Consider the following 13,839-nt stretch of genomic DNA (forward strand, 5'->3'; position numbering starts at 1 on the left):
TCAAAGTTTGGGAAGCTGAAAGGTCAAGGAAAGTTGACTTTGACAGTGAAACAAGTTCGACCTTGTTTGATCCTCATTCGGAAGGAATTCGTCAGCTGTGCCAATGTTAGTCCCTGCTGTAAGAGCAGAAAGGGCTGGGTGCAAATTTTTGCCAAAGAAAGGTCAGTGCCTTTAAGCCGTTTTATTTCCTTCGATCGTAAATCCTCCGGGGAATAACATACTTTGACTGGGAACAGCAGTAATGCCACGAAAAAGAATTTATTATCAAGGAAAGCCTCTCCTTTAGCGGACTGTAAATCATTTTGGACTTTCACATTACTACTTCTGAGAACTGTTTTTGCATTCTCGCTTTAAGAACTGTTTGAGCTGCCGCCCAGCAGCCAACTTCCGGTTACGTTATTCGTTTGTTTACTTTTTGGGGGTTTTTTTTAACAGTGTTTAATAAATGTTTTATTTGTTATAAAAACCCTGTCTCAATCATATATTCATTGTTGCTCATTTGTAACACAGGAAACATTGCTTTTGTAGAAAACTTCTAAAATAAAATACCTCACAGCATAGCAAGAGAAAATCTTAACCAGGGTATTACATATATTATATACAACCTTGAGATTCATCAGCTTGCAGGCAGCCACAAAACAAAGAAATACCCTGAAATGCATTTGAAGAGAAATCTTACACAACAAGACCATCAAACACCCAGTGTCTGAAAAAGGGAAAAGGAAGTTTCGGAGATGGACCAAATTATTTTGAGGGCCGGGTGGAAGCTGGAGACAAGGATTCTGAAATTGATGAGATCAGCATGGGTGAAGGAAGCTGCATCAATGCGGTCAGCAATGTAGTGGAGTAAGATTCTGGGAGTGTTACTGGCTTGAGCATTGAATGTGGAATCTTCCATGGAATCAATGAAGTCAAAGTCGTGCCCCTGGAAACACATTTGACATGTACAAGAGCTGGATGAACTCAGCAGGTCGGGCAGCATCCATTGAAAGGACCAGTCAAAGTTTCGGGCCGAGACCCTTCGTCAGGACTGAAGAAGGAGGGGGCAGGGGCCCTATAAAGAAGATGGGGGAGGGTGGAAGGTGCCAGGTGAAAAACCAATCAGAAGAAAGATCAAGGGGTGTGGGAGGGGAAGCAGGGAGGGGATAGGCAGGAAAGGTGAAGAAGGAATGTAAGGGGAAAGCACTATGGGTAGTAGAAGAGGACAGAATCATGAGAGAGGTGATAGGCAGCTAGAAGAGGAGGTAGAGTGAAAATGGCATGATGGAAGGGAGAGGGAGGGAATTCCCTCCTTCTTCAGTCCTGACGAAGGGTCTCGGCCCGAAACGTTGACTGCTCATTTCAACGGATGCTGCCCGACCTGCTGAGTTCCTCCAGCTTTTGTACGTGTTGATTTGACCCCAGCATCTGCAGTGTACTTTGTGGAAACACATTTAGTTTACTCCTCCCCTGTCCACCTCCTTATTCTGGATCTGCCCTCTTCCTTCCCTTTCCTGATGATGGGTCTTTCCCAAGAACCTGACTGATTAAATCGATTGATGGATGCTGCCTCATCTGATGAGTGTGACCAGCATTTTGAGTATGTTCCCCTCCTCCCCCACTCCCCATGTTGGCTGATCATCAGCAGATGGGCTGTTGAGGGTAATTTTCATCACTGACAGAGGGTAGTACACATCACAGGGGTCACATCACTATCACTCTTTTATTGACCATCAGTGGGGCAGACAGAGGGTCTGAACAGGCAACACAAGACATTTTCAGTATGATAACTGTGATCAAACACCCTTGTTCAGGATTAGGGGCTGCAGTTTGTTTCTGGAGTCAGAGCTTCTCAGAACCGGATGAGTTGTATTCAGTGACGTGTTCAGAGCAGGTCAGGGCAGACGTGGGGAGCAGCAGCATTTCAGACTGGGTCTGGGCAGCAGATTCCCCAGACGATGGGTGTGTCAGGTGATCACCGGCCTCCTCCGGCAGGGCTTCCTGGAACAGGAAATACAGACGGTCTCTATCAGTTGTACACTAACTGACATTCCTCCCTGCAGGAGTGGGAGGACAGTGCAGGAACACTGCACAGTGTGAGAACACGGAGATGATACACACTTCCCCACTCCAAGCCTACCCACTGGACCCGCTGTGCTCAGTGACACCGGCACTGACGGAGATTAATAAGGTCACACAGAAGTCAGCAGAACCCTAGGATCCTGTCCAGTGGGACAGAATGGAAAGTGGAGAGATTATGTCGACTTTGTAAAGAGCATTGTTCAGACAATCCTTGGGAGACTACACATGGTTCTGGTCACCATGGTGAATTAAAGTTTCACACTGAATAGTCACAGATCAGAATCACAGCACCGGATGGGAAAGGGAAGTCTCAGGGTTGTCCTGCAGGACAGAAGGTTACAGACGTGTTTGATGTGGAGAAGATACCTCCACATGTGTCTGGAACTGGACACAGGGTCATTAATACAGGGTAATCACTGAAAGATCAGAAAGAACTCAGGGGAAACTTCTCCCCCAGAGAGAGAGAGAGAAGAAGGTGGAACTAACCCCAGCCCCACTGGGAACGGCTCGATAATCAGATATGGAGCAATTAGAAGGATAGTGAGCGGTGTGATGGACGGGGTGGGAGAAAGCTGGTGTTGCACAGAAACACCAGCATTAACCAGCGAGGATAATTGTCCCGATTCCCTGCTCTAAATACCATTGAACACTGTCTAGTGCAGAATGTGGGACTGAGTCACTGAAGATACAGGTAGATGAGCAGCAGTGACCAGCAACTGGAGAACATCTGGACTCTCCTGCCCTGGGAAAAGGCTGTCCCATTGTTGCCCTCTCGTGATTTTATATACCACTGTATGATCACTGCCATTAAATTCCAAGGAATATAAGTTCTATTATATACTATTAAGTTCCAAGGAATGCTTGCCTGTCCAATCTCTCGCTATTAACTCAGGCCTTCCAGACCTGGCAATATGCTTGTAAATCTTCACTGCACTCTTTCCAGTCTGAGCAAACCTTTCCTATAATAAGGTGACCTAAACTCCACACAGTACTTCAAATGCAGCCTTACCATTGACTTACAGAACTTCAACATAATGTCCCCAATCCCCATACTCAGCACACTGGTTGAAGCAGGCCAGTATGCTAAAAGCCCCTTTCCACACCATCTCTATCTGTGATGCTCCTTTCAATAAACTGTGTACCGATACTCTGTTCCATTACACTCCCTAATGCCCAACCACCCATAGTACATGCCATATGCTCAGCCTGCGTCCAACCATCCTCAGCCTGTTTACAAATCCAATCAAAACTCCCCTGTAATCTACGTCAAACTTCTTCACTACCAACACTTCCTCTGAATTTGTGTCCTCCACAAACTTAGTAATCAAGACTTGTGCATCCTCGTTCGAATTATCTATATAAAATAAATCATTATTAACAAAAGCCCCAACACTGATCTTGCAGCACACCACAGGTCACCGGAGACATTCTGAGAAACCACATTCAACCATCTCCCTGCTTCCTACCTCCGAGTCAATTTTGAATCCACATAACTGTCTCTCCAGGATTTCATGAGACCTTTCCTACCAGACCAGCTCACCATGTGAGGTTTTAACATAGGCCCTGGTAAATTGACAACATTCTCTGCCCAAAACTCATCTACAAATTTTGTATAATTTAAGCCATTGAACAAACAGAACTCCTGCTAATCAGACTCTGTCTATCCAAATGCTGGGACATTCTATCCCTCCGATTGCCCACCAGTAACATCCCCACAATTGAAGTCAGATTCACTGATCTGTCATTCCTTTGCTTATCTCCTCCATCGTTCTTAAACTTTGGAACAACATTCCTCTCATTCCATTCTTCAGTAGCATCATTTTCCAGTGACAAACGATGAAGCAAATATCTCCGTAAGGGCCTCCACTGTTTCCTCTCCAGCCTCCCACGGAGTCCCATGAAGCACTTTGTAAGACCCTGGGGTTTTATCCACTAGAAATCACTGTAAGGCTGCAAATACCTTATCCCTGGGAATATGAAGGTCCCCCAATCCGTCTTCACCTGCTTCCCTCATCTCTTGAGCTATCATGATTTTCAGTAAATCAGATCAGCAATCAGTAAACAATGAGGAGAATTATTTGTTATAATTTCAACCTATCTGCTCCGTCTCAAACTACAGACAGTCCAGCCGATCCCTAACAGGAACTCCTCTCTGGCAAATGATCTTTTTAATCTTTATTTAGCTGTAGAATCCCCTGGGATTTTCCTTAATCTTATCTGTCAGATCCATCTCATACCCTCACTTTGCCCTCCAGATTTCCCTCAAGTGCATTCTTGATATTTTTATAGTCAGCATGAGGTTCACTTGTCCCCAACAATGTAGTACACACAAAATGCTGGAGGAACTCAGCAGGCCGGGCAGCATCTGTGCAAGAGTAAAAAGTTTTGGGCCGAGACCTTTCATCAGGGCTCCTGTTTGTAAACACAATGTACGCTTGCTTCTCCTCTCAACAAGATCTTCAAAATCTCTCATCAGTCAGGGCTCCCTAAATCTTCCAGATACTGGACACAAGAGGATCAAAAGGCATCTACACCCTTGATATGCCACGAGTCGTGCCCCAATCCTTGCTTCTCACCGTTACACTGAAGCTTCTCTGAGCTCTTCTTCACTCTTCTCTTGTGTGCAGGTTGAAGATATCAAAGGACCTGGCTGTTTACTGCACATCGAGGGGGTCTCAGTGCCCACCAAGAGGGTCTCACTGCACACCGATTGGGCTCACTGCACTCCGAGGGAGTCTCACTGCTCATCGAGGGAGTCTCACTGCACACCGAGGGGTCTCACTGCACTCCGAGGGAGTCTCACTGCACACCGAGTGGGCTCACTGCACTCCGAGGGAGTCTCACTGCTCATCGAGGGAGTCTCACTGCTCACCGAGGGAGTCTCACTGCTCACCAAGGGAGTCTCACTGCTCACCGAGGGAGTCTCACTGCTCACCAAGGGAGTCTCACACACATCAATCAGAAACCTGTAACCTGGGAGTTAGTGTTGAGGTTACGTTAGAACCGATGGGGATTTTCTGTTCTGACCCTCACTCCCTCCCAGACCCTCCATCCCAGTGTGTCACTGACTGACTGGGGTACAGTTCTGACAGTCTCCATCACTCCCACCCCAGACACACACGTTCCATATGGGGAGTTTACAGTGAAACGTGACATGCGGCCGGGGAGAGGCAGGTTTTACCCACCGGGACAGGACACTCCTCTGGATTCTGTTTTGTTGACGAGACTCTGTCTGACGGTCTGAATCACTGCGTGGCCTTCATCAGTACTTGTCCACGTAACACTTGCTTCTGTCCAAAATATCTGAAAAACATTGGCTCCCTCATGGAATAACCCTGGATCAGTCGTCATCTTGTTTACTCTGAAATCTCCAGATTTCTGCAACAGAATCACAGAGCAAACGTCTTCCTTCCGCACTGTCCTGTCTCCTGAAACACAGAGTAACAGAGTGATTTAGGTACTGCTGTGGAAGGGGTGTGTGTCCCCCCCACTGCAGGAACCCACAGGGTTCATCATCCCTGGGCTCAGGTGTGTGTGTGTGTGTGTGTGTGTGTGTGTGTGTGTGTGTGTGTGTGTGTGTGTGTGTGTGTGTGTGTGTGTGTGTGTGTGTGTGTGTGTTTACAAGTCAGTGTTCCCACCCCCTCTCCTGGTACTCAGGTACAGCACTGAAAGAGGCAACACGTCTCCACTGGGACATTAGATCAGGTCTCCACTCAGGTGGACAGAAAGATCCACAAACATCATTTTGAACAGAGACAAGGGAACCCCACCATGACCCAGAGAATTTTGCAACAGGATCCCCAGTTCATCGCCTCTCTGCTGTTTGTGGGAGCTTGCTGTGCACCAATTTCCCATCACAATGAAAACTCTTGTGTACTGTTGAGGTCAAACCGGGTTAAAAAATGCACGTGCCTTCCACTACAATGAAGAGATACACAGGGTCACTCACAATAATTATTGTGCCTCAGGGAGAGGGAAGAGGCAGCGGTCATAAGTCACCAAAAGACAAGAGGACTCTAGGGTAAGGTTTCATTAGGTGGGGTCACAGACTGACAGACGACGAGTGTACTTACCTGTGACCCACTGCAGGGTAGCTCGAAGATCCTGATTTTCATGAGACACTACATACACAAACAGAACACAGGGAACTAACATCTCACTCACTTTCTCTCTCTCTCTCTCTCCAACGTCACAACAACAACTACTTCGACCTAAGCTAAACTGAACTGAACTGAACTTTCATTATCTCTTAAGACTATTCATTTACCCCTAGACTTTGGAAGAGCTGGGTTTTTGATTCCTTTTACCACACTTCTGTGTGTGTGTGTATATATATATATATAAAATTGCTAACCTGTTTTATATGTATATTTGCATTTTTGATACTGTATTGCTTAGTTTACAAATAAACACCTTTAGTTCCAGTACCACCAGACTCCAACATATCATTCCATTTCTGCTGGTTTGGCAACCCAGTTACAGGGTTCGTAACACAGGAGATTCAGTGGGAAGTGAAAGTAAAGAGTTGGTTGTGGTTTACAGTGACAGGAAGTGGTGTAGGAGCGGTTGGGAGTCAAAGGGACAGGGAGTGGTGCGGCGGTTGGCGGACGGCCCCAGGGAGTTTAAACGCTGTATGGGTCAGGGGTGAAAACAATACAGCTACAAGTGACATATGGAACTTGGGGAAGACAGTTAGTACCTCAACCCACACAGTCCACAGAATACTTGGATACTCCACCACTTTCTTGGAAAGATATACACGGTCACACATAATAATTACTGTGCCCCAGAAAGAGGAAAGAGGCAGTGGTCCATAAAAGTTGGCAAAAGACAAGAGGACTCTAGGGTAAGGTTTCATTAGGTGGAATCAGAGACTGACAGAAGACGAGTGTATTTATCTGTGACTTTCTGCAGGGCAGCTCGAAGATCCTGATTTTCATGAGACACTTTGTAAACAAACAGAACACAGGGAACCCCCGGCCCTTCACACTGGCAGATTTTCAGATCCATCAGAATCTTCTCATGGACGTCTCCTTGACTGTAACATTCAGCTAATTGTTTAATACAGCAAGATAGAGGCCATTCAGTCAAACGAGTCTGGGATGAGCAGTCTGCCCACCCAGATCATCCTAATTTCCTGCAGTCAGCTTTATCTGCTTCAACCTCACCCATCCAGGTGCCCCTTCAATGATACCATTTACCTGCTGCTCCCACTTTCTCTGGGAGCTACTTACTACCCTATGGGTGAAAGAATTGCTTCTCATGTCTTATTCAGATCCTTCCTCTTCACCCTAAGCATATGCCCCAAGCTTTGTGCTCTCCTGAACTGTGGAAAGACTGTTGGCATCTACATTATCCTTGCCACATGATGATTTTATATATTTCTATATCACCACCTCCTGCGTTACAAGAAAAAATGACCTAGAGTGGAAAACCTCTGTCCATTACTCAGTACTGGCAACAGTCTTGCAATTCGCTGCCCAATTTCCAGTTTAATCACATCTTTCCTATAAAAGGGTGACTGAAACTCTACACCATGTTCCAAATGCAGCCTCACCAATGACCTATTCAACAGCAACATAAAGCCCTAGTTCTGTACTCAACTAATGAATGTCAACATGCTAAATCTTCTTTTCTTCCAAACTATTCCTGCAGCTCAAGACATAAGCAGATCTTCTGAGCTTCTGAAGTGAGCTATTCATTCCTTGACTACCACTTCACTCTAATATAGTGAAATATAAAACTAATCTTATGTGCCACATTGAATCATTGAAACATTCAGTGAAATGCATCGTTTGTCTCGATGAACAACACAGTACAAGGATGTTCTGGGGGCAGCCCGTAAGTGTCACCCTGCTTCTGGTTCCAATGTAGCACGACCTTAACTTACTAACACTAATGCTTCGGCAGTATGGCAGGAAACCGGAATACCCAGTGGAAACTCACTGCGGTTATGGGGAGACAGAACAAACTCCTTAAAGAAAGTGTGGGAATTGAACACACATGCCTGCCACTGTAAAGTTACACTATAGAACTTCTTTGGAATTTCTTTAACCAGGCAGATGCATCTCACAACTTCTCTCTTTGCCCTTCTGATTTCACTCTTGATTGTATTCTTAGTCATTTGATATTGAGATTCACTGACAAATTACCTAACTGAGCAATGTACTTCCATATTTTCTTTTTTCTTTTATGTTTTTCTTGACTGAAGGTTGACTCCACTGGACTGTCTCTCCAGGATTCATGGGAACTTTCCTACCAGAACACCCAACCACGTGAGGTCTTATCATAGGCCCAGCTAAATAGACAACATTCTCTGCTTAAACCTCATCAAAAATTTTGGTCATTCTTCAAACAGCTCTAAAGTGGTTCAACAAGCACAACTTTCCACTCACAACACCATGCAAACACCTTCTAATCAGACTCTGTCTATCCAAATGCTGGGCATCCAATCCCTCTGATTGCTCACCAGTAATTTCCCCATGAAGAATACGTACACAATGCTGGAAGAACTCAGCAGGTCAGGCAGCATCCGTGAGAAAAGAGTAGCCAACGTTTCAGGCCGAGACCCTTCATCAGGAAGCATTGTAATTTCCCCACAATTGACATCAGATTCACTGGCCTATCATTCCTTGGCTTATCCCTTCTATCGTTCTTAAACTACGGAACAACATTGACCTCATTCCATTCTTCAGTGGCATCATTTCCCAGTCAAAAAACGATGAAGCAAATATCTCCGTAAGGGACTCCGCTGTTTCCCCTCTAGCCTCCCACAGAGTCCCAGGAAGCACTGGGGATTTATACACTGGAATTCACTGTAAGGCTGCAAATCCCTTCTCCCTGGGAATGTGAATGTCCCCCAGTCCGTCTTCACCTGTTTCCCTCATCTGAAGCAATTGTGATTTTCAGTAAAGCAGATCAGCAATCATTGAGGAGAAATATTTGTTACAATTTCAACCTATCTGTTCCATCTCAACCTGCTGATCCCCAAAAGGGACTCCTCTCTTGCCAGCGATCCTTTTAATCTTTACGTAGCTATAGAATCTCCTGGGAATCTTCTCAAAAATTATCTGTCAGGTCCTTCTCATACCCACACTTTGCCCTCCAGATTTCCCTAAAGTGCATTCTTGATATTTTTAAAGTCAGCATGAGGTTAACTTGTTCCCAAATTAAACACAATGTATTACACACAAAATGCTGCAGCAACTCAGCAGGCCAGGCAGCTTCTGTGAAAAAGAGCAAACAGTTGGTGTTTTGGGCCGAGACCCTTCATCAGGACTGGTGGCAAAAGATGGCAGCAAATGCACATTCCCAGAAAGGTTACACAGCTGTGGTAACGGGTCTGGGTGATCACACAGCCAAAGAATCGGATGGCAGCAGAGATCACAGAGGGGGAGCAGTCACAGAGGGTTTTACTGAACTCCTGTTGAAGGGAGGATTTGAACTTCCTCAGGGGAGGCATCCCTGGAGGAAACTTTGCAGTGTAGTAGACAAATCACAAGCAAGAGAAATATGAGGATGCTGAAAATCAAAGTAATATACACAAAATGCTGGAGGAACTTCACAAGCCAGACAGCATCACTGGAAAAGAGGAAACAGTCAATGTTTCGGGTTGAGACCCTTCTTTAGGACTCCTGTTTGTGAACACAATGTATGCTTGTTTCTCCTCTTGACTGGAACTTCAATCTCTCTCATCAGCCAGGGTTCCTAAACCCTCCAGGCTCTGTACACAAGAGGAACATAATACATCTACACCCTTGATGTGCCACGAGTCGTGCCCCAATCCTTGCTTCTCACCGTTACACCGAAGCTTCTCTGAGCTCTTTTCGCTCTTCTCTTGCGTGCAGGTTGAAGATGTCGAATGATCTGGTTGCTCACTGCACATCGAGGTGGACGTACTGTACAATGAGGGAAACTCACTGCCCTGTGGATCCTCGCTCGACCCTAGGGCACAACACACATGTCAATCAGAAACCTGTAACCTGGGAGATAGTGTTGAGCTTACCTTAGAACCCATGGGGATTTTCTGTTCTGACCCTCCTTTCCACACACACCCCCATCACGGTGTGACACCGGGATACAATTCTGACAGTTTCCCATCATGCTCACCCCAGACACACATGCCCTGGGGCATGTAATTAGATACAGAGGGATGTATAGAATGCAGGATATTCAGCTAATCATTTAATACAGGAAGAACGAGGTTATTCACCCAGTGAGTCTGTGATGACCTCACGTCTTAATAAGCTGGTAAGGAAGGTGGGCTCTGTCGTGGGCAAAGTACTGGAGAGTTTAACATCGGTAGCTGAGCGAAGGGCGCTGAGTAGGCTACGGTCAATTATGGAAAACTCTGAACATCCTCTACATAGCACCATCCAGAGACAGAGAAGCAGTTTCAGCGACAGGTTACTATCGATGCAATGCTCCTCAGACAGGATGAAGAGGTCAATACTCCCCAATGCCATTAGGCTTTACAATTCAACCACCAGGACTTAAGAACTTTTTAAAAGCTATTATTAATGCTTTTTGAGATAGTGATTTAGATGCATATCATATTTTTTTTACTGAGTTAAGTATTGTATGTAATTAGTTTTGCTACAACAAGTGTATGGGACATTGGAAAAAAGGTTGAATTTCCCCATGGGGATGAATAAAGTATCTATCTATCTATCTATCTATCTATCATCTATGACCAATATCCCAGCTGGATAAACCCAATTTCCTGCAGTCAACTTTATCCGTTCTAACCATGCCTTTCCATGCATCTATCCAGGTGCCCCTTCAATGATACCATTGTACCTGCTGCACCCATTTTCTCTGGCAGCTTGGATTGTATACTCAGCACCCTATGGGTGAAGGAATTGCCCCTCAAGTCCTATTTTATCCTTTCCTCTTCACCCAAAGCATATGCCCCAAGCTTTGGACTCTCCTAAACTGTGGGAAAGACTGTTGGCATCCACCTTATCCTTGCCACATGATGATTTGAGGTACTTCTATATCGTCGCCACCTCCTGTGTTACAAGAAATAATGACCTAGAGTGGAAAACCCCTCCCTATTACTCAGCACTGGCAACATTCTTGCAATTCTTTGCCCAGTTTTTCCAGTTTAACCACATATTTCCGATCAAAGGGTGACTGAAACTCTACACTGTATTCCAGCTGCAGTCTCACCAATAACTTATTCATAGGCAACATAATGCCTGAGTTTTGTACGCAACTGATGAATGTCACCGTGCTAAATGTTATTTTCTCCCACCATGTTCCTGCAGCTCAGGACATAAACAGACTTTCTTAGCTTCCAAAGTAAGCTATTTCTCCTTAGTTATCATCTTAATCTTAAAATAGCGACAGATCAGATTAAAGATTTAGTTTTTGTGTTACATCTACACTGAATCATTGAAACATTCAGTGAAATGCTCGTTTGCCTCGATGAACAACACAGTACAAGGATGAGCTGGGGGCAGCCGTGAGTGTCACCTCACCTCCAGTGCCAATGTAGCATGCCCACAACTTACTGTGCTGTGGCAGGAAATCTACTGTTTGGAGAATACCCAGTGGAAACCCACTGCAGTCACTGAGAGGAAGTACAGACTCTTTAAAGACAGCAGAAGGAATTGAACGCACATGGCTGCTGCTGTAAAGTTTATGCTAACCGCTGCAGAACTTCTTGAGATTTCCCTTAACCTTACCTTCCAGATCCATCTCACACCCTCTCTATCTGCCCTCCAAATTTGCCTCCTGATAGTATTCTTAGTCATTTGACATTAAGGGATTCACTGGTAAATGACCTAATTGCACCTTGTCCTTCCATATTTTCCTTGACCAAAGCTGGAATATCTCTTGTCTTGCCAGGTTTACCCTCCACTTCGACAGGAACATACTGCCTCTGCAGACTGGATACTTCTCAGCTCCTGCCCCAATCTCTCGGGTCGAGCCCCAAGCCTGCATTCTCACCGTTACACTGAAGCCTCTCCGAGTTCCAGCTGTTCTTCCTTTGGCTGCATCCTGAAGAAATCGAACAATCCAATTGTTCACTCACCACCAAAGTCTCGCTCTGCCCTTCTGGGAAGCACACACATCATTCTGAAGCACGGAAACTGGGAATTGTTGCTAAATTGGCCTCAGGACCCAAGGGCATAAAACTCTGTCCCTCATTCTCTCCCACAGCAGTCACTGACTGACCGGCTATAGTTCCAACAATTTCCCAGACAAGACACACATCGGACACAACCCTCACATTCCATGTGGGAAGGTTACAGTGAAACATGAGGCGTGACAGGGAGAGGCAGGTTTTCCCCTTTGGGAAACAAACGTCTTCTGGACCTGGTTCTGTCACTGAGACTGTCTGATGACCAGAATGGCATTTGGGGACTGGTAGTCAGCTGAGGTCCATTTCATAATATCACTGATTCCTTCAGAATCTTCTCATAGACGTCCCTTCGATTGCAACATTGCATTGTAAAACACAGAACCTGTACTCACATCCTGCCACACACCAGGCACAGTTCACTCAGAGTGATTCTCCATAACGGAAAGGAAGGGAGGTGATTTAATGTTCCTCTGAGCTCAGAGATGGACACCCTCCGGCATGGATATCCTGTGTCCCGAGAGCAGGCTATGAATGAGTGAGGATCGCAGATCCAGAGGGAAGTTAAAGCAAAGAGTTAGTTGTGGTTCACAGTGGCAGGGAGTGGTATAGGAGTGGTTAGGAGTCAAAGAGACGGGGAGGAGTGTCGGGGTTGCGGGGGGGGGGGGGCAGTTCCTGAGAGTTTAAAGGCCGTAAGGGTCAGAGGTGAAACTGACAAAGCTACAAATGAGGGATGGACCTCAGGGAAGAGAGTTAGAACTTCAGCTCACATTCCACAGAATCCCCTCCCTGGAAGTGATGGGGACTCTAATTATGAGGCCACACCCAGGGAACTAGGGAATGTCATTCAGAGACAGAGGAATGTACGTAATGCAGGCCATTCAGCCCATCACTTAATACAGCAAGATTTAGGACATTCATTCCAAAGAGTCTGTGATAATCTCTATACCCAGCTGGATTATCTCAATTTTTTGCGGTTCAAATTATCCATTCTAACCCTGCCTTTCCATACAGTGTCCCTTCAATGATACCATTGCACCTGCTGCTCCCACTTTCTCTGGGAGCTCGGTCTAGAGACTCACCACCCCATGGGTGAAAGAATTGCCTCTCATGTCCTATTTAGATCCTTCCTCTTCACCTTAAACATATGCCCCAAGCTTTGGGCTCTCCTGAACTGTGGGAAAGACATCCTCATTATCCTTGCCACACTATGATTATATATTGTCATGGTCCGGTCCGAGATCTGCATTCCGGTTCACAGTCCGGTCCGCAGACTCCAGACTCCGGGTCTTTCGACTGTCCCTCGTTTCGGCTTGGGCTCAAGCAGTTGCACCTGATGCTCATCAGGGCTGTGAATATAAGGGGCTCTGGGATTGTGTGAAGTTGGGGTTGTCCTGTCAGTCTCTGCTCGGAGTAACCCATTGGTGGAAGGGGATGCTGTTCTGTAGCCTGCCCAAGTCTACTGGCTGCCTCGAGTCTTGTAGCCACCCCAGACTGAGCTCCCTTCCTGTCCCTTGCCTCGATTGAGTAAGCCAGGCCAGATTGCCATTGCCCTGCGGTTGGTTCTGTCCCCTCCTGTCCCTCACCTCTGTTGGGTAAGCCAGGCCAAATAGCTGTTGCCCTGTGGTTGGTTCTGTCCCTTCCTGTCCCTTTCTTCCGTCGGGGAAGCCAGGCCGTCTGCCGTTCCCTGG

General features: G+C 46.0%; 2 protein-coding genes across 2 annotated transcripts in view; one reads left to right on the forward strand and one right to left on the reverse strand.

Annotated features, from left to right (window-relative positions):
- Nucleotides 1-13,839, forward strand: part of LOC140732106 (uncharacterized) — an 843,203-nt gene that overhangs the window by 759,820 nt on the left and 69,544 nt on the right. The window lies entirely within an intron of this gene.
- Nucleotides 1,699-13,839, reverse strand: part of LOC140736269 (uncharacterized) — a 61,347-nt gene continuing 49,206 nt past the window's right edge. Inside the window, exons 5-7 of the mRNA XM_073062217.1 lie at nucleotides 9,859-10,005; nucleotides 5,247-5,489; nucleotides 1,699-1,980 (exon numbers count right to left, since the gene is read on the reverse strand). Of these exons, the coding sequence (XP_072918318.1) occupies nucleotides 1,955-1,980; nucleotides 5,247-5,489; nucleotides 9,859-10,005 (416 nt within the window). The 3' untranslated portion in view covers nucleotides 1,699-1,954. The remainder of the gene's footprint in view (nucleotides 1,981-5,246; nucleotides 5,490-9,858; nucleotides 10,006-13,839) is intronic.

Source organism: Hemitrygon akajei, chromosome 1 (assembly GCF_048418815.1).
Source record: "Hemitrygon akajei chromosome 1, sHemAka1.3, whole genome shotgun sequence".
NCBI lineage: Eukaryota > Metazoa > Chordata > Chondrichthyes > Myliobatiformes > Dasyatidae > Hemitrygon > Hemitrygon akajei.